General features: G+C 39.1%; 1 protein-coding gene across 14 annotated transcripts in view; it reads left to right on the top strand.

The window, feature by feature from the left end:
• Positions 1 to 24,971, top strand: part of mtd (mustard) — a 509,755-nt gene that overhangs the window by 280,292 nt on the left and 204,492 nt on the right. For all 14 annotated transcript variants that reach the window (XM_065235336.1, XM_065235328.1, XM_065235325.1 and 11 more), the window contains one exon: positions 13,384 to 13,490. In XM_065235336.1, coding sequence (XP_065091408.1) covers positions 13,384 to 13,490 — 107 coding nt within the window. The remainder of the gene's footprint in view (positions 1 to 13,383; positions 13,491 to 24,971) is intronic.

Below are 24,971 nucleotides of genomic sequence, written 5' to 3' on the forward strand. Positions count from 1 at the left end.
ACGAACGGGAGCTTGACGTAGGACCGCTAGGGCATGGAACAAATGTGAAGAAAATTTAGTTCTTTTAATTGAGCGATCATCTATTTCCTTATCTCTTTTCAATTTGTAGGCGTACCAAATTGCGTAGACATATTTCTGATCGATTGGTGATATAATTATTGAAATTGATCCAGGGGCAGCTGAGTTATTAATGTTCAAAATCTTTCATGATTTTGTTTCATGTTCCATTTTCAGTTTTCACAAAGTGTACCCCAGTGTAGAAATTAAAAACGTAGTCTTTCGTCAAAAAAAACCAAATAATCAAAATACAACCTAAACACAAGGTTAATCAAACTTACAATCTAAGGTTAATATTCTTAAAGTAAACATATGAATTTCATAAACTCCAGATCGTGTCTAACCAAAACATCCCGAACTGGAACATAAAGTTGTCTACCTCGAGCCCGAAGGGAAGTGTACAGCTCAGATCTGACTCCACGATGCTCAGTACAAGACCAAATAATGTGATGCGTTTAACGAATAGTGATTGGACATGAGGCGATACATCATACGAATGAAGTCTCGACCCACCACCAACCCTATGAACCATGGAATCTTCGACACCTTAGGGATGATCGAATATACCTAGCCATCGTCCCAAACTCCCTTCACTCTATTTATTCTGCCAGCTGACGAGTGACTGTTGACGATAAATGAAGAAAAATTCATCGTAGGTGATTTGTCGATCGTAAATACCGCCTTCCACAGCGCCCACCTTAGCAAGTGAGTCCGCCTTCTCATTGCCCGGAATCGAGCAATGAGATGGGACCCATGCAAAGGTGATGAAAAAAGATCTTAAAGATAAAGCACCTAGAATACCTCGTATTTTCATGAGAAAATACAAGGAGTGCTTTACCGGCCTCATGGAGCGAATAGCCTCGACAGAACTGAGACTATCCGTAAAAATAAAGTAGTGATCTGGTGAAAGTGAGGCGATGGTTTCTAGCGTATAATGTATTGCCACCAGCTCAGCAACATATACGGAACAAGGAGCTTGAAGCATTCGAGAGGCGCTATGAAATTCGTTACTATTCTGTAATATCTGGGACACCGCGACTTTTCCGGTCGACTGGATGCAGGGCATCTTAGTGAAGGTCCCACAAAAGGGGGATCTGACTGTGTGCGACAATTGGCGAGGCATCATGTTACTGTGTATTGCTCTCAAAGTTCTGTGCAAAGTTATCCTGAATCGGATACAGGAGAAGATCGACGCGACTCTCCGACAGCACCAGGCAGGATTCCGTGCCGGATGATCTTGTGTGGACCATATTGTCACGCTCCGCATCATCCTGGAGCAGGTCAATGAATTCCAAGAGTCCCTTTATTTGGTATTCATTGACTACGAAAAAGCTTTCGACCGTCCCAATCACGAGAATCTGTGGGGCGCCCTGAGACGCAAGGGAGTCCCGGATAAATCGTCAACCTCATCCAAGCGCAGTATGAAGCCGAACGCTCCTCTGCCAAATCGTTGGATATCAACACGGGCAACCCTTCCAACTTTACGGTAGCGGGGCAAGCAGTGGAGAAGGTCGAAAGTATCCAATATCTTGGCAGCCAAAAAGCGTCGGACGGCGGGACCAAGAGCGACATAGGTGCACGAATCAAGAAGGCTAGGGCTGCCTTTGCGAGTTTACGAAACGTATGGAGATCCAACCAGATAAGTCAACGCACCAAAATCCGAATTTTCAACTCGAACGTGAAATCTGTGTTGTTATCAGCGGAGAACACTCAAAAGCTGCAGGTCTTCATCAACCGATGCCTGCGGTATATAATTCGTGCCTGATGGCCTCACAACTGGATCTCGAGTGCCGAGCTCCATCGTCGATGTCATCAGAAGCCGGTAGCAGCAGAAATTCGAGAGCGAAAGTGGAGGTTGGTCGGCCACACATTTCGACGGGACGGAAACGAAATCTGCAAGCAAGCGCTGGATTGGAATCCGGCAGGACATCGCAGCAGAGGCAGACCCAGGGGCTCATGGCGGCGGAGCCTCAATAGGGAAATTAAGCAAGTTGATAGGAATCTGACCTGGGCCCAGGTCAAGGCAAAAGCGAGCAGCCGCCCAGAATGGAAGTCTTTCACGTTGGCCCTTTGCACCGCTGGTGGTGCACAGGACCCTTAAGTAAGAAAGTATGAAATTCGTTATGAATACCAAATCCAGGAGACCACTCTATTAGTGATCCATCCTCGAAGAACGATCTTGCGGAATCAACTTGGCTAAACTTTGCAGTGTATAATGACGGAACAATCATGGAACGATGATGTTCTGGGATTCCGCAAATCTCTTGCGTCATAGATAAACCAAAACTAACTGAATTGCCGAAGTCGGAGAAGCATACACGATGAGGATTATGCTGTGATGGGCTGACATCCATTGTTATGTACCCGTAGTACAATGACATAAAACGAGTTTGAGGGTTTAGCTCAAGAAGGTTCCCAAAGTTTTCGATTACCAGTGGGTTCATAACTTCACAACGGGTGAGGAGCTTGAGGGACAGTTCCGAAAACCGATCAGATAGTGGCAACATGCCCGCCAACACTTCAAAACTCATCGTGTGTATGCATCCTAACGCGATACGAAGACAACGATACTGGATACGTTCCAGTTTGATGACATAAGTTTTAGCTGCCGACTTGAAGCAAAAACTGCCGTACTCTAAAACCGATAAAACCGTTGTCCGGTAGAACGTTAGAATATCTTGTGGATGAGCTCCCCATCACGTTCCGGTAATTGTTCGGAGAAAATTGATCCTTTGTTGGTATTTTCGTCTCAGATACTCAATGTGGGATCTCCAGGTGCATTTGGAATCAAACTAGACCCCAAGATATTTGAAAGACATGGAATGAGTGATTGGTTTACCTAAAAATTGAAGCTTTGGTTGTGCTTTGGTTATCCGTGGAGGACTCGATACCTAGCTGGATAGCCCAAGTTGACAAATTGTCTAAGGTATCCTGTAAGGGTCCTCACGGTCGAACCCTTTGGGCAATGTCAGACACTACGCCGTCATCACTGAATCAAAAGCCCCCTTAATATCCATGAACACAGAAGCCATTTGCTCTTTTTTAGCAAAAGCCAATTGAATTTCTGTGGAAAGCAACGCGAGACAGTCGTTCGTTCCCTTGCCCCTACGGAAACCAAATTGAGTATCTGAGAGTAGGTGGTTCATCTCAACCCATTTGTCCAAGCGAAAAAGGATCATTTTCTCCAACAATTTTCGAATGCACGATAACCTCGTGATGGGACGATACGAGTTATGATCTGACGCGGGTTTTCCAGGCTTTTTAATGGCTATAACTCTCACTTGCCTCCAATCATCCGGAACAATATTGAGCTCTAGGAACTGACAAAACAAGTTCAACATGTGCCTCTTAGCGACGTCTAGGAGGTTCTTCAACAAGTTGAACTTGATCCTATCAGCCCCTTGAGCCGAAGTGCGACGCAAAAGGAGCGCGAGTTAGAGCTCCAGTAGTGTAAAAAGTTAGCTGATCTCGTCTACTGAATTCGTCGTTTCGCGAGTACTCCTCGCTCTCGTTCTTTGAAGACCGGTTACGGTTCAGTATCCGCGTTTCTTGGCTTTGATGAGGCTCTTGAGTTCGCGAGTACGCTTCGAAATGCTCGGGTGTTCCACGTTTCCGGAAAAGCTTAATCGCGTCGGACTTTGCACGATAAACCTCTGTGCATTGCTGGTCCCACCAAGGGGATGGAGGTGTTGTACCGAAAAGATATGGCTTTTGATATGAAAGATGATCTCGTATAATTTTGAAGCTGCAGAAAGGGTTACCGCGGTACTTATTCACGTCATGTTTGAATATCTATGAGACCAACAGGAACATGGAAAGCAGCCCCTTCTGTGCCACATGAATTGGAAACTGAAACCAAGAAAACATAACTGAAACGACGGGAGAAAACATTGCAAGATTCCAGCTCAGAAGTAGACTGCAACTTACCAAGAAAATTGGAAAGATCGACGATTACTGTTTTTGCCGAGATAGATTCAGTGTGTATGGTTATTGTTATGCATTGAAAATAGCCGCAAGCACTTGATGACATTACTGATGCAATTCACTGTACGTATGGCTTCTGCATGACGAGATTGGAACCGTGAGGTGTCAAAATAGATTAAGCCTCACTGAGGTTTGTTCTGAATGCAACATATCAATGCAGATCTTTCAATTTTATTCGGTCGGTTAAACGAGCCTAACCTCGACATTTGAGACAGTCGCGAAAATCCGATGTCTCGCTCGTGAGCCCGAATTCCAGTCAATTGCAATGATTTACGATCTCTCGTCAAATCGGCTTCAACGCATGCTCGAAGCTCGTGATCCCGCCCCTCGCAGATTGAGCCGTCATGCATAATTGAATCACGCCGGTACCTACATATGCATATATGTATGACGACGTGACAGAGCACCGAAATAAAGAAAAAATGCCGCCGCCCAATCCAATACCCATACATCAAGTGATCACCCCTGCCCCTGCCTACGTGCCAATCCATTCAAACATCCATATGGACGAATTCGTTTGGGTCAAATCGTGCCCACTTCATCGCGGGCTATTCAAATCACCATAAAGGTAAACAAACGATCAGCGGTGGTGGTGCGGGCAAAATCACGGCGGCGACGGTGAGACACACCGCGAATCCGCTCTGCGACCTTGAGCGAAACGCGTTCCGGAAATTGGCCCCTCCGAGTGTGTTGGCGATGGCGACGTTGTTCGCCGTCTGCTTCGAATGAATCTCGGTTAATTGAAAGTCGTTGGAAGATCTTCAACGAGGAAAAGCAATTTCTTCAGATTAAGATTTAAAATATAAAAAAAAATTCCACGACTTAAATAAAAATGAACGACTATTTATAACTACAACGGTGCCATTTGATTGCAAACAAACTGTAATTACAGTGCCATCAATCTCGATAATAACACCCAGCAAGAATCGACAAGGGAGAACAAAAAACTTCCTATCGCCGATGGCGACCTACGTTCTGACTATATAGGAAACGCTTCCGTTTTGGGATAAATCATTCTCTTGTAAATTATATGACACAACGCAAAATTTGGAACCTCAACCAGTCTTCCTTACTTGCTGACCGAAACCGGTAGAGGTGACTGTGGTTATTTTTAGACTCGGCTCTGGTGGGATCATATCTAAGTAGTTTTCCGTTCCGGTTTTGGTGGAAGTGGAAGTTTGTTTTGAAGTTGAAGATTATATTTTATCAGGTAAACGCCGGTTGCTTGTTTTTGAAGTTGATAAACATCCATTTGCTATAAACATATGTTTTTCAGATTTCTCATATCATTAGATGTTATGATGATAATTTGCACAGGTAACTTACAAGAAGAGGTTTTATGTGTAGGATTTGTATGTGTGTAATGCTGATTCATTTGACATTAATTTCTGATGTAATGAATTGCATGCAGTATACTGCCGTTCTTCGCATATCTGTCCCATACTCCAAAGTTGCAACCGAAGAAAACGCGACTATTGCTCCGAGACAATGAAACAGTGCATTTATCACAATTCAACAGTATCTAAAAAGTATAATATTCAGTGAATTTCTACGCATATCCAGGGTTGCCGATAGTTTTTTTTTCGACAATAACTGGCAAAATGCACCCAGAAAAACTGTAAGAAAACGGAATCCGTGGTTTCAAGTTTGTTTACTCCAGTTTTATTCCATTTGCAGATCTGTTACAACAGGCGCGGATTTCGTGAATTTCGCGGATTTCGCGGTTTTTTTGCGGTTGTAGCGGATTAGAACATTACATGATCTCGCGAAAATCGCGTATGGACTGAAGTGCTATCAAAATATTGCAGAATTTATTTGAATGGCGCAAATTGCTTATGATAATGTTTAGGAAACATCATCACGATTTTCTATTCATCGTGTATTATGATCTACACTTGCTTCGTTGGCGTGCGCGACAGTCTGTTTGTATTCGTACACTCATGCTCTACCGTCGTCTCTCTCACACAACACAACCGGTAGAATAACATTCGAGCAAAATTAAAATTATCGAATTACTATCATATGACATGTGTGATTTCGTTCCAATTTCTCAATTTGGTGTAAATTTAACCATTTCTGATACGAAATATTATTTCTCAGCATTCACACAAGCACAATATCAGCCGTTCTTATTATGAGAAAATCTAAAATACATACATTCGTGGCAGTCTTCGGCGACAGTGTCGTATGACAGAGCCTGTTATGACATTTTAGTTTGGTAATGTACTATGATAGCTTGTATTGCAAGTATCGGAGGCAAAAGCAGTCGATTATCACAGAAAATGTGTCGACTACCGTGACCGCTTAAGACTGATTATGATGTACAGAGCAGTGACGCCTGGTCCAGTTTTTTGAACGCATCCAGCCAAACAGTTAAAGTTTGAAGTCTTTCAGTTTTTTTTTTAGAATTCATCCAGTTTTATCCAGTTTTGCATTATTAGTTGCAAAATATTTTGAAATATGATTACCAGTACATAATGATTCGGATGCTTACACTTCATACTATTATATTGGAATTTAAATATGGATATGGATGAGTTCATTGCGGAGATCCTTCAAAACGGGTATTAAATAAATATTTAAATAGATATAGACAGAGGGCTAATTGACATGCATTATTGCAATTCAAATCTACAAAATGCATTCCGATGATGCACGCTTCACGGCTATGTCACAGCATTGACAACCATTTTGCAGGTTTGGGTATTATAGCAGTTAGTATAGCTTTATGTCAAAGTTAACCTAACTGATCTTGCGAACTTGTAACAAATCAGTAAGTTTCAGAACAATGGAACCATCTAAAATCTTACCGTCATTAATAATTATGCATCACTGTTGTTTATCTACCTATATTATTTGAAATTATCGGAGCTTCTTATGCCTTCGTCATCTTCTCTTGTGAATTTATTTAATGTTATTGAAGTAACATTTAAGCTGATTATTATGCAAGAGTGTCAACTCATTTGGCTAAATAACATTTCCTGAGACATGACAATCAGTTTTAAGAGATCAGTTTAACAATCAAAAACATTAAAAGTTGAAGTTTAACATTTACTAAAGTCTAAGATTTCCTAAAATATCATAGCCTTAAAGTGTAGAACTCAAAGTCCAAAATCTAAAACCTTTTAAAAGTACCAAATTCCAGAATTAGAAAAATGAAGTTTGAGCCAGTTGTTTAATTTCAAGTTTTCTACACAGCAAAAAAATAATTTTGATATCACATCAAAGTGAATGCACTTCAATCGTGTCAAGAATATGGTGTAATGTTAACTTGCCAAAAAAGGACAAAATTATCATTAATACAGTGCATGAACTGACATTACGCTGCTTTTACTGCATTTGTTTATTTTTGTGGCCAAACTACATAAGATTTTCGACATGATTAAAGTGCATCGCCTTCGATGTAATTTTTTTTCAGTATACCTTGAATTTCAAAGCTCGGCATTTAAAACATTTTTGCTAGTTTTGGAATTTGAAAACTTCTTTCGTCCCCTAATGTTCTCCGTAATCCTCTTCATAATCGGAATATTTAATTTTAAATAAAACACCCTGAATTTCGAAGTTTTTTCTAAATGCAGGATCATATAATTTTCTAAGCATTAAGTCTATAAAAATCTTAGTCTCAGAATTTCCATTTTATTATTCATTCCTTTTCTTTGTCCTGGATCTTGAAATTGTATATGGAAAAATTGAATTCTCTTATAATTTCCTCCGTAATACTCTTGGAAATCTTCTGCAGAACACTTTTTCAATTCTCTCTGCAATGCTCTTCATATTATTTTAGATTTCGAAAAAATCCCCGAAAAATACTCCTATCTAGTGCTCCTCAACATGCACTTGTTTTCCTCTGTTTGAGACATATGTCCTTAGCATTCTTTTGAATTTTCCCCGGCAATATCATAGGAATTCCATTCTTGTTCTGTTCAGAATTCTCATTTTTTTTAAATGCTCCTCATTATTTCCTTGGAACACTCTTTTAAATTTAAAAATTCAGAATTCAATTCCCAAAGAATTACCTTTAAATTTTCCTTGAAACTCCTTTGCAATACCCCTAAAAAGAACTATCGTCATTATTATTGCTCTTAAAAAAAGCAAACTTCAAATTAAATTTATTGCATGGTACTCCGTTCTATGCACCCTATCTTTTTGATTGGGATTTGGAGGTTAATTATTTCAAGTTAATTCAAGGCGCCTCCATGCTAGGTTCGATTCCCGTCCGGTCCGATATTTTTTTTTGGGTTGTAAATTTACTCGACTTCTTGGGCATAGGATATGTGTACAGGCATAGGAAGCTCTCAATTAAAATGCGGAAGTGCACTAAGTATAGAGCAGGCGAAAGCTAAAATGCTATAAGTAATAAGCTTGAAATGCCATGTAGTAGTAATAGAAATGGTATTTTAAAGTTTTGAGTTATATTTGTCGCGAACTAGTGTTAGAAGTCACAGATTTCTTTTGAGAAATCGTGGATTTCGTGGAATAAATATTGAAAATCTTGTATCAGCCCTGTATTAGTTCATTTGTTAAGACTATACAAAACATAAAAAATAGCCGAACGTATTTATATCAATACTGATTTTAGAAATTGTAGATATTTTATTTATCGTTGACATTTTTAAGTGGAAAACGTTCACTAAATTTTCCATTACTAATGTTCTTTTTCTTCTTCTTCTTCTTCTTCTTCTTCTTCTTCTTCTTCTTCTTCTTCTTCTTCTCATTCTTCTTCTTATTCTTCTTATTCTTCTTATTCACGTTTCAAGCTCATTGTTTTTTTTTTATTTATTTTTTACTTAATTTTTTCGATCTTGTTTTCCGCACTGAGTACCAATGCTACGGACGCCAGGGAGGCAGCTCCCAAACCTGACCTGGACCCTACCTACCGACCCATCCAACTCATGGACCGGGAACCAACGGCTTTACTTCCCTTACCTTCGGCGCCGCTTGACTTATTGCTGATCGCATATTAGTCTATTTCGTGCTCTCAACTTAGTGTTCTAGATGCAATCCCACACTTATTAATTGAGAGCTTTTCGATACCTGCACCATGTTTGCAATAGTACAATTGAGGGGCAAGTTAAATCATACACTATGCCCACGGAAGTTGAGAAATTTTCAAACCTGAAAAAATCCTACAACAGACCGGGAATCAAACCCAGCAACCTCCAGCATGGTTTTGCTTTGTAGCTGCGTCTTTATCGACTGAGCTAAGGGAGGAAAAATTGACAAATGCCCCCCAATAGAATCGACAATGTAATTTTAAAACTATGATCACTTACATGATACAAATGGACGATCACTTCCTTGACGCTGTGACTCGTCTTCGTTAATGTCTCCTGAAGCTTGTAATTGCTGTGCGAACTCCTGCGAACTGCCGGTCCCGTTAGCGACCTAATATCCTGTAAGGGATTCACTCGAAGCTGTCTATCAGCTCTGTTGTTAATATATATTGTCATCTGATTATCGTAATCGTCCTTGTCCATGATAACGACCGCGTTGCCCGTATCTGTTTTCACATAGTATACTGTTTTTTTCTCTGTTTGGGACCTAACACCACTGCGACCAGTAATTTGATCCATCGTAGTATATCCCGTGTCCTTAGTTTAGTGCACATCGTATTACTCCATCACTACTGAGAAATGATGAAGTATTCCATTTTTTTCACAGTTGTCATTCTTGCATTTATCGCAAGGATCCGACTCTAATTGAAAGGTCCCACTCTTCATACCCGGCAGAGTGTTGAAACACCCTCCAAAGGTGCGCCCCTTTGTAAGTCAAAATTGGATTTCTTAGCAACAATGACATTGATAATGACCATGCATCAGAACCCTAGTGTTAACCACTTCAAACTAGGGAAACATTCTAAGAAGATTAGGAATCACATAGATGAAGACTAACTTACTCATGATTTCCTTATTTCAAGATCATCCTCGGTCCAGCAACACGAGGACTTATCACTATCAACAAGGCATAAAAAGTAACAATGACTAAGATGTGTTCCTTTGATTACAGAAAAATCCTATTCCCCTATTTTGAAGTAGTTAGGACTAGGAATTGGTGGTAGATCTTACATCCCGTAACGTACCACGAAAAGGTGATTTACCCACGTTACGGGGCATTAGCTTTCAGTTTCCTTTTCGTTGCTGCGGCTTTGTTCCTGGCCGTATTCTGTGATGATGTTGGAAATGTATTGGTAATCGCTGTCTCCACGTCAGCCATGAACGACTACACGTCTGGCTTGGTTGTAACTGAGGCTAGTTTCCTGGGGAATTTTTGAGGGCACTTAGCGAATGCTGAGAATAATTCCAAGACAAATTGCAGGAGAATTCTACGGGAAATACCAACGTGGTAAATACTGTTAGAATACAATACAATGCGAAGAGATTTAAAAAACCATTCTGAAAAGAATTTGTAGAACATATGAAGCAAGTTCGATGAAAATACTAGAGAGACTGATAAGCTGCACACCTTGTAATTTTTTTCTTTCTTTCCTTTATTTAACGTCGGTCTCTGTTCCGCAATCTAAAGGGCGAACACGAAATTATTGCGACACATTCAACAGGGCATAACTTTTTTACCATTGGGTAAAAATCAACCAAATTTTGCATACTTTCTCATTGATGTGTATTGTGTACATGCTGTCAAACTCGAAGTCGTGTTTTTCGATTCAACGAAAATGGAGGTGAACCAACGCGAGTTGAGAGAACAAATTCTTTCCAAACACCTGGAATTTCCTGACCTGTCGCACCGGCAGTTGGGAAAAATGTTGAACATTCACCAGAGTGTTGAAGCGGTTCCAGGAGCGGTTGACGTTGGACCACGGCAAAGGAGCTGGAAGAAAACCGGGACCGGAGAACAAAAAGACGGAGGGAAAGGTGAAGCGGATGATTAAAGCAAATCCCAACGTCTCAAGCCGTGATTTGGCTAAAAAGATCGGCATGTCGCAGAGCTACGTCCAGAATGCAAAGAACAGAGCTGGACTACATACATACGAGGTACAGAACTTCCCCACTATTCTAAAAGTGTCCTGGAGTGGTATGAGGCCAATTCTGTCCATTTTGTTCCAAAGGACATGAATCCGCCAAACTGTCCGGAGCTGCGCCCGGTGGAGCAGTACTGGGCAATAATGAAGCGGGAACTTCGGAAGAGCAAGAAGACAGTCAAAGACGAGAAGGACATGTTAAGAAAATGGAAAAAAAAAAACTGAGAAACTGGTACCGGATGACACTGTAAGGACTTTGATGGAGGGCATCAAGCGAAAATGCGTTCAATTTTACACTCAAGGCTCCATCGATTAACTTTTCTTTTGATTTTTGAAGTAAATATATGTATAAAACTACCCTAAAATTTTGGTGTGATTCTAAACATTATAAGAAAATTGGCATGACATTTTCGGTGTCGCAATAATTTCGTGTTCGCCCTTTAGTGCCAATCACCGACGGACATCGATTGCCATCCATTGATGGCAATCGAATGTGCAGGAAGGCAGCTTGCACACCTGCGTAGGATATACTTTGTAAATTATGATATTGATGAATTTAGAAACAAAATTCTAAAAACAACCTTTTGAATAATTCAAGGAAATCAAGTTGATTCAAGTAAAGTCAAGATCCTAGGCATGAAAAAATATGACTCGAGACTTGGACTTAATCAACAACAATCGAGAAGCCTTGATATCAAACGTTGTACGTATTATTTCCAGAGGAAACTCACTCAGATTATTTTATATGAGTTCTTTTTTGCTGAAAAAATGTTGGTTCAAGTAGCTGTTATTCGCTGAGAAGTCAAAAAAACTGGTATATTTATTTTATATTATCATTAAATGTTGTCAACATATCATAGCTTTAAAAAATTCAAGGTTAATATTCAATTTTTTTTTTAAAGATTTTTAAAACATTTCCGAACAGTTCCACAATTCAATAATAAGTGGGTAACAAAAAGCAGAATTCAGTGTTCACTCGGCGGTCGACAGAAGCAAGCCACTATTGATGTATGTCACGCGATCGTCTGTTTACTCGGCAGCAACCATTGTGTGGTCCTCCTCATTGTTCTTCATCAGCAGTTCTTTCGGTCGATGCGTCGTCGACTTTGGGAAGCAACCGTTTCGTGATCAATGTGTGAGTGCTGACCAGGTTTTGCGTATATTGCTGCAATGGAAGCGCTCTGCCCCCTGTTGGCGATACTGCCATCAATGAAACAACTGGAAGCGGCTCCCGTTCTGATGGAAGAGGCTTATTGGATAGCGGAAGATAAAGTGTTTATTGTGTTGTACCTTTTGACAGTACTTTTAAGAATCCTTCGATTGAGCCTTATCAAATAAATTAATAAACAACAAAAAGCCGAATTAGTGTATCGATTCTGATATCAAGATAGCCTATTACTTAATATAGGCTGTGGTGTGAATTGCACCTACTGGATTTATTCGTAAATATATAGTCTGGTAATTTAGCAGAAATTGTTGAAAATTTCCAGGCATTTCAAATTTTCATCGCAGACTTTCAAGAAAATATCATCTGCCATCTCTAATCATTACGTTTTCGCCAGACCCAGATAAAAAGTTTTGTTTTGAAAATCTCCAGGTGAATATGACACCACTTTGATCGCTTGACAGATACGCGTAATTCATCTACCATGAGCAGATTTCTTCAGTGTCTTTAAACTATGTCTGGACTCTACTAAATGTGAACAGCTACCTCCACAGGAAACAATGACAGTAAATCAAATTCCCACAGCAGCAGCAGCAGCATCCGAGGATAATCAAATCCCGTAAATTTAATTCCGCCAAATTGAATTGTGTTGAGGTAAATTTTATTACACCGCTCGAGGGGTTTTTTCAACTGTCAACACTGCACTGCAGGCCACATAGCAAAGTATCAAAGCAGCCATGGCCAGGAAAAGCCTCTTCCAAAAGGTAGGTGCACTGCAAAGCTCACCCAACAACATCAATACAACACCCCGTGATAGTCCAGAAATGGGACGAACATCGTGCGGAACATTTTTATGAACCATATTCTTAATTTATTTATCTCTACGTTGTCTGCTTGGCTGTGCGTTATTTTAATGAATAGCTCGTTCTCTGTTTCTTTTATTGCTCTTAAGTGATAGTAGCTTGTAGGTGAAGTAGTAGTAGTAGCAGTAGTGGTAGTTTAAGCCACATTGTAAAAATGCCACTCAAAACTGGTCGACGTGCTGTTTAATCGCTTCGATTGGTTTTACGTGTGAGCTGTCGAAACGTAGCTTAGTGTTAAGTGTCGATACGTGGGATAACGATAAATAAAAATTGCACTGCTGCAGTAATGCAGAAGAAGATATATGCTAATTTTCCGTTTCGATTTCGTTTTTTTGCAGGAGCAAATCGAGGAGCGTTGATCATGGATTGGCTGCACCCTTCGATCTAGACTCACTGCGGTCCAAAGTGGAGGGCCGCTTCGAAAGCATCGATCGACTGACAAAAGGTAAGTATCGAGGTGTTCTTGGACGACAGATTGGGATTAATTGATTGAAGTTTTAAATCGTCGGCAATCTAGAGATATTTCGTATTGTTTCCTATTTAATTTTAATAACATTCGGTAGAAATTCAACTTAGTTGTTCGTTCAGCCTTATACATGGCACATTTTAATCATTAAATTTTGTTAGATCAACTCAATAAAAAGTGAAACAGTTGGGAGTTTTTTAATCTAGTTCTTATAGCCTTATCATAGTTCACGGTCCACGTATAGTATGAAATGTACACCGTGAACTGCAGTCCACGGCTCCCGTTCACAAATATGGGAACGGATTTTAGTTTTCGAGTATGAACGAATGGTTTTGTAGTATTTACAACTATCGCACGTGCAATACCTAGTTTGAACGAATGTTTGCCAATTGAAAGTTGCTTATGACAACTGTTTTCAAAATCAAAACGGGAAGACCGATGAGAACCAGGTAAAAGCAAAAATGTTGCAGCAGCAGAGTAAATTTTCGAAGGCATTTGAGCGGTTAAATGACAAATTTATAGCTGGCGAGAAAGTTTCATCCTTTCAACTTAGTGACAGAATCCAAAAGAAGAATAAAAGCACCACTCGTTCTATTTCACATCAAGATCAACTACTGACTCATTCATCCGATGTGGAGAATCATGTCTTTAAAATTTTCAAGAAACTCTACTCCGGAGGGACCGTCTAGCCTTCTACGGACTTCCCATGCATTCGGACAATTCCTGCTAGCCCGGAATCGAACAAACATTTGATGGATGAAATAACAACATCTGACTTATGTTTTGCTATTATATCAAGCGCATCTACGAAAATCCTCTGGAAGTGACGGTCTTCTAAAGGAGTTTTATCTCAAGGCCTTTGAAATCATTCACCCTCAATTGAACTTGATCCTGAATGATGCGTCACAGGAGAACGTGCATAAAGAATTCGTGCAAGGAGTAGTGATTCTTAGCCAAAAAAAATGGTAGGGTTGTGTATAAGACACGACCGCATGGTTGACGTAGACAACGTTATGCTGTGTGTGAAATTCTCGTGCATTTTTCAAGATATTGCTTTAAAATACAGAAGAATTAACCTATGAGCTTGGTCCTATGCACATATTTTGGATTTCCTACTTAGTCAAACTTGGTTAAATTTAGTACCTCATAAAAATGCGAATACATAATCTATTATAATTGGCTCCTAAATGTCAATCAAATATGAGTAAGGTTTGCTTCAGGTGATTCATTGAAGCGTTTAACAATTCATTGAAGCGTCATCATGGTTGATAGTCCCTATCACTTCACGATTTCTAGGGCACAAATCTTGGATGTTTGTGACATCACGCATGAAATTGAAACTCCTTGTGCACTACACTGCAGCAAACGTGTGGTTTGTGCTTAATAGGCCGGGAATGGGGTAGTTAACCCTAATGAGATTGATTTGAAATATGGTTTCCACAGCGATTCAACTTCAAAACGCTACATGCAACATTTCGTAGTTGATCGGGAATATCTTGATTAGCCATAAATTCCTTCAATAAGTTATCGCTTCATCTCTTATCTACCGATTGAGCAAAAAAAAAAGTTACTAAATATTGCTGTTTTTTTTTTATAGATTTTTTTTTTCGTTTTCTAGACGCACATGCATCACTTCAAGCTGAACATTGCATTAGGTCCTAAGTAACATTGACAGATTCTCTTCGTCGACTTTCTCTTCGTATCCCTACGGCCATGTAAAGACATTCCCAGGTATTTTTAGCACTCAGATCGATAAAAGATGCTGTTATCTAGCGTCTAATACGGTAAATACAACAAGACACGGTTATGTGCTCAAGTCATTAACGAAAGAAAAAGTCGACAAAGGAAATCGATCAATGTTACTTAGACCTAATGCAATGTTCAGCTTGATTTGGCATAAAATCACTGAGCGATTCTGTGGTACAAATTCCATATCTATCACAGACAGCGTTACCAGATTGTTTTAAAGCTTATCGGTGTCAAAGGTATTAAAAAAATCGGTATTTATCGGTTTTTACTATTTAATTAATTTTATATTTTTGCCGTTTTTGAAAGCGAGAATTTGAACGAATTTGAGAGGAATTGCTTTGTTTGACGGCTTTCTCAGTCTTGAAACACTCTTTTATTTTTTAATTTAAATTTTAAAGTTATCGTTGTCCTCAAGTGGTGATTAAAATTGTGACCAAGTAGTACCGAATGTTGGTAATAAAAATTACCGAAAAATCTGTAATATTATTCTTTTACCGATTATCATTAAAACACGTCGCTGAGTGTGTATCATTAAATGAAACCAAAATATGAAAAATCAGCCACAACAACGACTAAACTATTGACAATAACGAAAAACAATATTTTCCCTTGAAAAAAGCCACAACTTATGACCGAAATGTCGGGCAGATTACATCGTAGTCGTTGCAGTGTTTTAAGACCGAGAAAGCCGCTAATCAAAGCAAAATTTTAGCTTTTGAACTCCGGGGAATGTTTGAATTAGCTTCTGAATGGAGCTGAAAAACACATCCAGGGAAAAACGAAAGAAACTCTCCTGGATGAAGCTCGAGAAAAGCTTTAAAAATCTCTGGCAAGCTTTCAAGACACGATTTGAGAAACTTGTGGCGAAAATTTAAATAAACTACCGGAAACAATTGGATATAACGTCCAAAGGAAGCCAGAAAAGTTTCGAAAACGGGAAGTAAATTTCCAGAAGTAGCCATTTCCAGAGAAAGCCACCAGAAGCTCGGAAAAACCTTCCAATAGAAGTCGAACAAACAAAACCTTTGGCTTATGGTCAAACTTCCAGAAGAAGACGAAAGAAATTTCTGGGAGAATTATTTTTGTTGAGAAGACGAAATAAACTTCCCGGAGACGCTGGCAGAAACTTCCTTAGGTAGATTGGAAGAAACATCTGAAGAAAGTCGGAAGCCAGAGCGCTTACGGAACAGTCAAAAGAAACAAGGACATAATTCCGGAAGAAAGAGATTCCTGGGGGATTTTCTAATGATCCAGAAAATTTTCCTGATATTCAAAAAACATCCCTGAAGACTTTGAAATTTCCCTGAAGTTTTTGGAACATTCCTGGAATGCACTTAGGACCTAGCTTGCAAATGCTCATTACAGCTAAAATGCTATTTTTCGGATTTATGAAGCTATGAGATATTTTAATGATAATTCTTATTTACAAAATGCAAGAAAAGAAGGTAAAGTGTGTGTATGACACATAAAACCTGTCAATTTAGCTTTCAGAGGGTCACAATAGCGATTAGCTGTAACGATGAGCAACGCGATGAGCGAGCAATCAGCGATCATAAAATCATTAGTTGTGACCTTCTGAAAGCAAAATTGACGAATTTTATATGTCATACACAAACTTCACCACCTCTTCTCGCTTCTTACAAATAAAAATTATCATTATAGTATCTCATAGATTCATAATTACGAAAACTAGCATTTTAGCTGTAATGAGCAATTGCAAGCCTGCGTAGGACTATTCCATAATTCCTCGAAATTCCTTAAAATTTCTAGTAATGGAGTTCTCTGTTCATCGTCGAAGTGCTCGGAACTTCCCATAAATTGATCAAAATAAGACTACAGGAATATCTCTAATCATCTTAGAAGTTCTCTGGACTTTATTGAAGATTACGAAATCTCTTAAGTGCTCTCACAATTTTTTTGAATTTATTGTAACATCAGCATTGAAGCTCTCTGATCGTCTTGATTTTTTTAAAGTTATCGACACTGCCATTAAAAAGAATAGAACTTCCCATAAAATGTTCTAACAATGATCAAATGTAAACTTCCCTTACGTTTCCCAAATTTGCATGGACATTGCTGAAGTTCTCGGAAATCACCTGAGTTCCTCGGATTTTTTTTTTATAATTTCAGCAACTTCATTGAAATTAATTGATCTGTCCTGAAGTTCTCTGAGCTTCACAAAAGTTCCTGAAAACCATTAAATTTCCCTGAAGTTCTTTGGACTTGTGAAATTTCCAAAATATTTATGATGTTTCCTTAAGTTCACTGGAGTTCGCAGGACTTTTCTGATATTTCCGGGTTTTCGAATTTCAACAGAAGTTAATAAAACTGTCTTTAATTTATCGAAACCTACACAAAAGTCTGTACTTTTCAGATGTTTCAGAACTTCTTAAATGTGCCTGCAGCTAGTGTGGTTCCGCAATAAAAATCTGATAGCATCCTTGAAGCTCCGGAAAAGATAAAAAAACTGGCGGGAGAAGATGAAAGAATCATTTGAGCGAATACTGAAGAAGCTTCCAAGGTAAGGTGGAAGAAAATTCCAGGGAAAGTTGGATGAAACTTCATGAAGTTTAAAAATGAATAAAAACTTCCGGAAGTTAAATAATGTTTAAAAAAAATATTTCTCGATTCCCCAGGAATTACCGGAAAGAGCCATCGACTATATCTCGATTGATGAGTAGCCAAAAACGGTGAGGAAATGCAAAGATTAGTGGAAAGAGTATCAAGCATAAGGCATCTTTAGATATGATTGTTTAGAATTTTGAAGGTCCAAAAAAAAGGTATTCAAAAAGATACAAGTCTCCCACAAAAATTTTCTCCGAAATTCGAGCGCGGGCAGGCAATAATAATTTTGATTATTAAAAAAAACGGTATAAATCGGTATAAAATCTTAAAAATCGGTATTCTGAGGAACCTTATATGTGTATCGGTATCTAGTTTGAAAATCGGTATAAATACCGATAAATCGGTATATCTGGCAACGCTGATCACAGATTACAAATCCGACAGTGAGCATTAGACTGATGCAAAATTTGACTTTTTCGCTCCACAGTGCTTAAATGGTTTCAAATCGGGTCGTGATTAGCCTCCAAAAGTTACAACTCATTTGGTAGAAACAGACTTCGCACAAACCATTTGAAGTTAACATGTAAATTACTATGGGAAATCTCAACTTTTTGTTCATTGCCTTCTAGTCTTTTTCCATATTGAGCTGCAAAACAGTTCGATAGCCATTCTTATAGAAAATTTTCTCAGCTACAACTTTGCTGAAGATAGTTTCTATGTATAATGAGACAGGAAATAGTTATTAATTATTTAAGAGATTGGTAAACTTATGACATGATCAAGCAGCTGCTCTGTAGGCAACACTGTATTTTGCAGTGTGACATAGTAGCCATAATTTGTGTGTCCTATTCAACACCCCAGAAACACCAATGTTGCCTGCTGAGCAGTTGATTGAACATGATCATAAGACATCAGTGCATTGAACCATTAATAACTTTCGATCCTTGCATTTAATCAAAAAGTGGTCTTCAGCAACGTTGTAGTTGGGAAAATTTCCTACAAGTAAAGTTGAAAGCTTTTGAAGCAGACCGATATGGTGAATTATTAGATAGACATGAACAAAAATCTTGGTTTTCGCATAGTAATTCCCATACAAACTTCAAATAGTTTGTGCCATCTCAGTTTCTCACCAAATGGGTTTAAATTTTGAGAGGTTAGTCAGGATCCGATTTGGAATCGTTTAAGTATTGTGGAGCGAAAATTTCAAATTTTGCATCACTCTACCCGAGTAAAGTTAGAGATCAAATTGAAATCAGAATTGGCTGTTATGATGTAAGTTATTTTGAATACTCTATTTGATCTCATTTTGGTTGACTTAACGGTTAACACATCAAAAATGAGAGCAAAATTTTACACTGTTGAATCAAACGGAAAACTAATCCTGCTTTCAATGAAATCAATTTGATTACTGATTTTGCATTCATAATGTTTGACTGAATACGGGCCTGGCGTAAATGGTTAGCATCCAAGCTTCTCACGCTGAAAGACTTGAGCTCAAATGTCACCTCGGGCTGGCTACGAATGACCTAAAATGTGTTAAACAAAACAAATAAACAATAATCGTTAGTTCAACGACAGATGAGCTTAAATTAAATTTTAAACAAGACGTTAACAGCAGAACTTCAAGTTAAGTTGCTTTAATTTAAAATGTCTTGACTGCATAATGAAAGCACAATATGGTATCAGACTAATATCGTGACAATTGTAATCAAAATGAGTATTCATTATGATAGGAACTGCAAACTTTAATATCGATTTGCTTTCATTTTGTTAACCGACTTTGCTCGGGTAGTGAGCATACATAAGGACGTAACCGCGATGATCGATTTTTTTCTTCTTTTTAATAACTCGCTTAGATTAACATTTCTCGGTGCGTTTGCTGTTGCTTTTGATAGCCAATACAACCTGTTGCAGAACTACATTGAAAAATCAAATAATATTCAAGCTGAACATTTCATTAGGTCCTAAGTAACTTTGATCGATTCTCTTCGTCGACTTTCTCTTTCATTAATAACTTGAGCACATAACCGTTTCTACATGGGAATATCCTTAAATGGGCGAGGCGATACAAGAAGAAAGTCGACAAAGAAAATCTTGTCAATGTTTATTAAGACCTGATGCAATGTTCAGCTTGAATTGTTTCCCGTAGCTGTAGCAATGGAAAGAGAAAATCGATGAAGAAAATTTATCATTGAAAGTAGGCCGCTCACTGTCGTATTTCCGTACCTGTGAACGCTCACTGTCAAATTTCAGTACCTACTACTTGAGCTTGAGCTTGAGCTTGATTGACCGCCCACGGTTGCTACTCTGTTACTGCCAGATCAGCTATAATTACACAGAGAACCAATAGACGATGCTTGGGACTAGCAATCATCCTTAATGTGTAAAAACTGGTGATCTTAAATTAGGCAATACCAGACATGACACTCGCTTTGATGGAAGCCGAGAACACCTCTGCACTTCCACGAGGAATCACTGGGATGTTGGATAAGAGGGTTGGGTTTGCAGCAGGGTTCGTTTTGGTAAACGATAAGCTGAATTGATGTCCTAACGATCATATAACGCGAAGGAGCTTGGGACTAAACCCACGGTCTTCTGCTCAGTAAGCAAAAACGTTTGCCACTAGGCAGACGAGCACCTTTTTAATCACCGAGTTGCTGTTATTACCATGTAGTCATATTAACACATAAAACGATTGACGAATCTTGAATGTGGATGGGCCTGAGATTAGACTCATGATGTTCTGCTCAGTAAGCAAAAACGGTTGCTCTAAGGCCACCGAGCCCCTCATATCACATAATACCGTTGCTCAAATTTGTGTATCCATTCAAACCCGGAACCAACGACAACAACGAGTTTCGCAAAATACACGATACACAAGCGATTTTACCATAAATCTCTTTGATATGTAAGGACCTGGGACCGCGTTTTTCTGCTCAGTAAGCAGGCCACTGTAACTGACGATCTTTCAAATCCGAAAACTAAAAACTACGAAAAAGTACTTAGGCCTTCATTAAGTTCCACTTTCACGCGACGTTCAATGACAGGGTCCTATCCAGGATTACATCTGAAAAATCTAAATCTGGCCAACGCCCACCCTAAACCTAAACCTGTTGTAATCCACCTGCAATGACTAACGAATGGAATCCTTTGACTACCCAGCCATGCAATAGTCTCATTCCGTGCCTTATGGCAACTTGATGATTCTATTGCGCTCATCTTTTGGCACCACCCAGGGGAGGCTTGGTCCTGTACCCAATGCTTAACTTATCTCCATTCCACTCAGCTACTCGCAATTTCTTGTGATATAGTGGGCGGAATATTATTATATGAGACAATTCAATGCAGACGTCTTTCCAAATTTGGTAAATCGACAGGTAATAGGTGAGTTACCACGATAGTTGCTCTTCAACAACTCAACAACGTCCCATCGTCAACGCCTGCTATGAGAATTCCCCATTGCAGACGCCAACGAAATGACGTCATCGAGCTATCGATCAACTACCCTGGTTATCGCCTGGTACCTTATAGCACGATGCTAGGAGGCGAACCGGAAGAATCGATGAGCTATCTCTCCCCCTCAAATTTCTGTACCTACTACTGAACAAAAACTCGACGGTACCCTTTCTTAATGCAATAGAACGGTTTATGAAATCCCAGATTTTTTGCTCATGGAGGCGAGGCATAGCAAGCCGTTCTATTTTAAAATTCTCCAAGTAGGAGGGACTTGCAATGTTTACTTCGTAAGTCCCTCCTACTTGGAGAATTTTGAAATAGAACGGCTTGCTATGCCTCGCCTCCATCAGCAAAAAAGTCTGGGATTTTATAAAAGGTTCTATATCATATTTTTCCAAGTAGGATGGACTTTCATAGCTTATCTAAAAGCATGAATGGAGGGATTTCAAACTAAAATGTATGTTCCTGTCGCGAGATATTCACACAACACCGAAATTTCACAAAAATGTCCAACCCGTTGTGTGTGTGTGCTTCTGATTTTCACTATTGCCCAATGCTTAGGGAACTTTCATAAATAACATAGTAGTTGAGGGGGGAGATGGGTTTCAGAAGTTGTGACCGGCCATTTATTAGGTGTATTGCAAAACACGCTACGAGGAAGAAGGGGGGTTAATTGGTCAAACAAATTCTACGTAATTTAAAGATGGTCCCTAATTTTAATTCCAAGGCTGTGTCCCAATGGACGAGTTAAATTTAACTCGTGGTTAAAAGTGGCAGATGAGCTATCGAATAACCCTGCTTAACTAGCGTGGTTATTTCGGACTGACTAGAAGTTAAATTTTGGTAACCGTGGCTGAGTTCTGTTTGAAAACTGATCAATTTTCGGCATTTTCGAACATTGAAAATAACTTTCGAAATGTCACGTTTGACCACGAGTTTAATTTAACTCGGCAATTGGTACACAGTCCAAGAAGTATTTCTCGATTACTTTTTCGAAAGGACATATCAGCTTTTGTAAACAACGCATCTGATCGTCGATTTGGCGTAACTGGTAGCTCACCATCAGATAGAGGACATTTTCCCCTACCTGATATAATGGTGTTAGTATGTGGGGCGAGCAATCAGTTATGCCACAGCGACGATAAAATGCGTTGTTTACAAAAGCTGATATGTCCTTTCGAAAAAGTAATCGAGATTTGTAGGCATCATTCAGGCAAGGAGCGCTTGCGCCATCGAGGCGACGGCGCTACCAGCAGCCAGTGATCTTGACGGGTACGACGCGCAAAGATCGACGTGCAAAATTCGAACGCTGCGTGCTGGACATTAACCGCCTTCCTACTACTGCTGCAGCTGCTACTGCTGCTGCTGCTACCTGCTCACCCGCCGTCCGAATCGAAAATGAGTTCAGGCACATCAGCAGTGGGGAGAACGTTTATTTCATGAAAACAGTGATAAAATTATCACTTTTTATTTGTACATTGTTTAAACAGTTTTTATGAAAAATTGAAACAGCGTTTATTACAACGGCTTACGAGGGTTATTTCCTATCGATTGGTGTATTTGGATAATAATTTCATCTATAAATGACAAAGTTATAAGCTTTAAAAACCTTACACCTTTTCGTGACGGTTGCAATTTTAGATTTTCGATTTACCTCTAGTACCTTCCCGTAAGACGTAATCTACGTAAAAAAACTACAAGGGACAGCCCAATGGGGTTTTGCGAAATGGTGACGTAGGACTACGTGGCCTTAATATAATAAATGTTATTCGTTAACTGCAGCAGGAGCTTGTGCTTTTTGTAGGAATAGGAATTTGAGGGTTCTCTCTGTTTATTCTCTTTAGTATGACTATGCTTGCCCTGAAAAGAACTTTTTGATATGAATTTTAGTTGGGACATGTTCAGAAATTTAACTCTCCTGGAAAATCTTGGTGGACCTTTAAAGTAGTACAGGCTTTGGAAGATGATAATGACAGCCAGCTGGATCAGCAAATCCGACAAGTGACATGTTTGAATACTGCTTCCGTGTTTTCTTTTAAGATTTAAATTTAAAAAAAATAGAAGTTTCTTGCGAATATGTCTATGGTTCTTCGTATTGGAAGTTTTCGATCTGAGAGTGAATTAAAAGGAGCAGTTTAAGCTGATTGGAAACAAGGAACTGAAGGGGATCATGGATACAGTGGGCAAACATCAGGAGGTTCATAGTGACACTGAGCAATGCTGGTGCGTTTTTCCAAAAGCACTTCTTGCAGAGGCCAACAAGGGGAAACGGATTTTCTTATTATCAAGATCATGGAGATAGTGATTCATTTGGGAGAACAATTACTATTAAGCTTAGTAATCACGAGGAGGCCAACTAATTACAGATCATTCGGGTGAGACCTATCCTTTTTATTTGTTTACATTATATTTCAACCAGTATTCATAGACGCTTTACCAAATAATGTCACAAAATGTAAATAGAGGAGCTCGGCTAGCTTAGTAGCTGCCGCTTTTGCTTACTGAGTAGAAAATCGTGGGTTTACCTTCAAGCTAAAAAAAATAAAAACAATAACATTGGTCGCATCGCCTGCTTAAGTAAATCCTGACCCATCTCCTACCCAACTATCCAACTCCGTAGCATATATTAGGAGGTCGGTGAGTCGCTGGCCTCTCGTTTGGTAGATGTTACACCAACAATAGTTTGTATTTGTCATCCTTTTCCTGTTTTGAACTCTGATTGGAGAGCTATACACTCCCAAATAGTTTTCCTTAAGCAATCAGAATAAGAGCGTTAAAGTAGATACATGGGAGTTGCCAGTTGTTACGAATTACTCCGTTACAAACGCAACACAATGCAAAATAAATGTAAATCTTATTTGGCACTTCCGGCTCATAGCCTCCTTGATAATCTATCAGTAAATTGGCCTACACCAACAAAGACTACTCAGTGACAAAAAAAAATCTTGTGATTTGGGGTGGTTTGGTTAGGGAGCATCCATAAATGACGTAGCATATTTTTGTCAAATTTTAGACCCCTCCGCTTCCCTCGTAGCGTAATTTGCTGTATCCAATACATGGCCGGTCACAAATTATGAAACTCCCACCTCTCCCCTCAAATGCTACGTCATTTATGAATGTTCTCTTATTAGTTGTGTGTTAATTTAAAAATGAAACTTCTAAATGGCAGAGGCTTATTTTATTGTTACATATTTCAGGAATGTTGTTGATGTTCAAACGTTCAACGTTTCGTTGCTAGTGAGTGGTTTGATCTAAAAAAAAATACCATTTTATCCGTCAGGCAACGCCACCGAAGTTACCCACTGCATTTATGTATCGAGAAGATGTACAGTTACACGAATTCCTGGATATGCAATATATTCTAGCGTTTAGAATCATAAGGGCCTAACTGCAATCATAGATTATCTTCATCGATTTTCTCTTTACTTTACTGCAGTTAAGTGAACCAATTTAACGAAATTTTTCCAATGCAGTGCAGTAAAAGGTTGTATCAAACGCACAAACCCATGTAAATTAAGCCGAGCTATTAACAAAAGAGAAAATCAATGAAGAGAACCGATCACCGCAGTTAAGGCCGTATGATTCTGAACGCTAGATATTATTCATTCGCGCAATAGTATATTTTGTCTTCACAGTCACAAAAACAAATAAAGACTATTCAAAACATTGCCTTCGATTCACTCCATCATT

Source organism: Ochlerotatus camptorhynchus, unplaced genomic scaffold, assembly GCF_037179485.1.
Source record: "Ochlerotatus camptorhynchus isolate MF236.1 unplaced genomic scaffold, CSIRO-AGI_Acam_v1.1 ptg000472l, whole genome shotgun sequence".
Lineage (NCBI taxonomy): Eukaryota > Metazoa > Arthropoda > Insecta > Diptera > Culicidae > Ochlerotatus > Ochlerotatus camptorhynchus.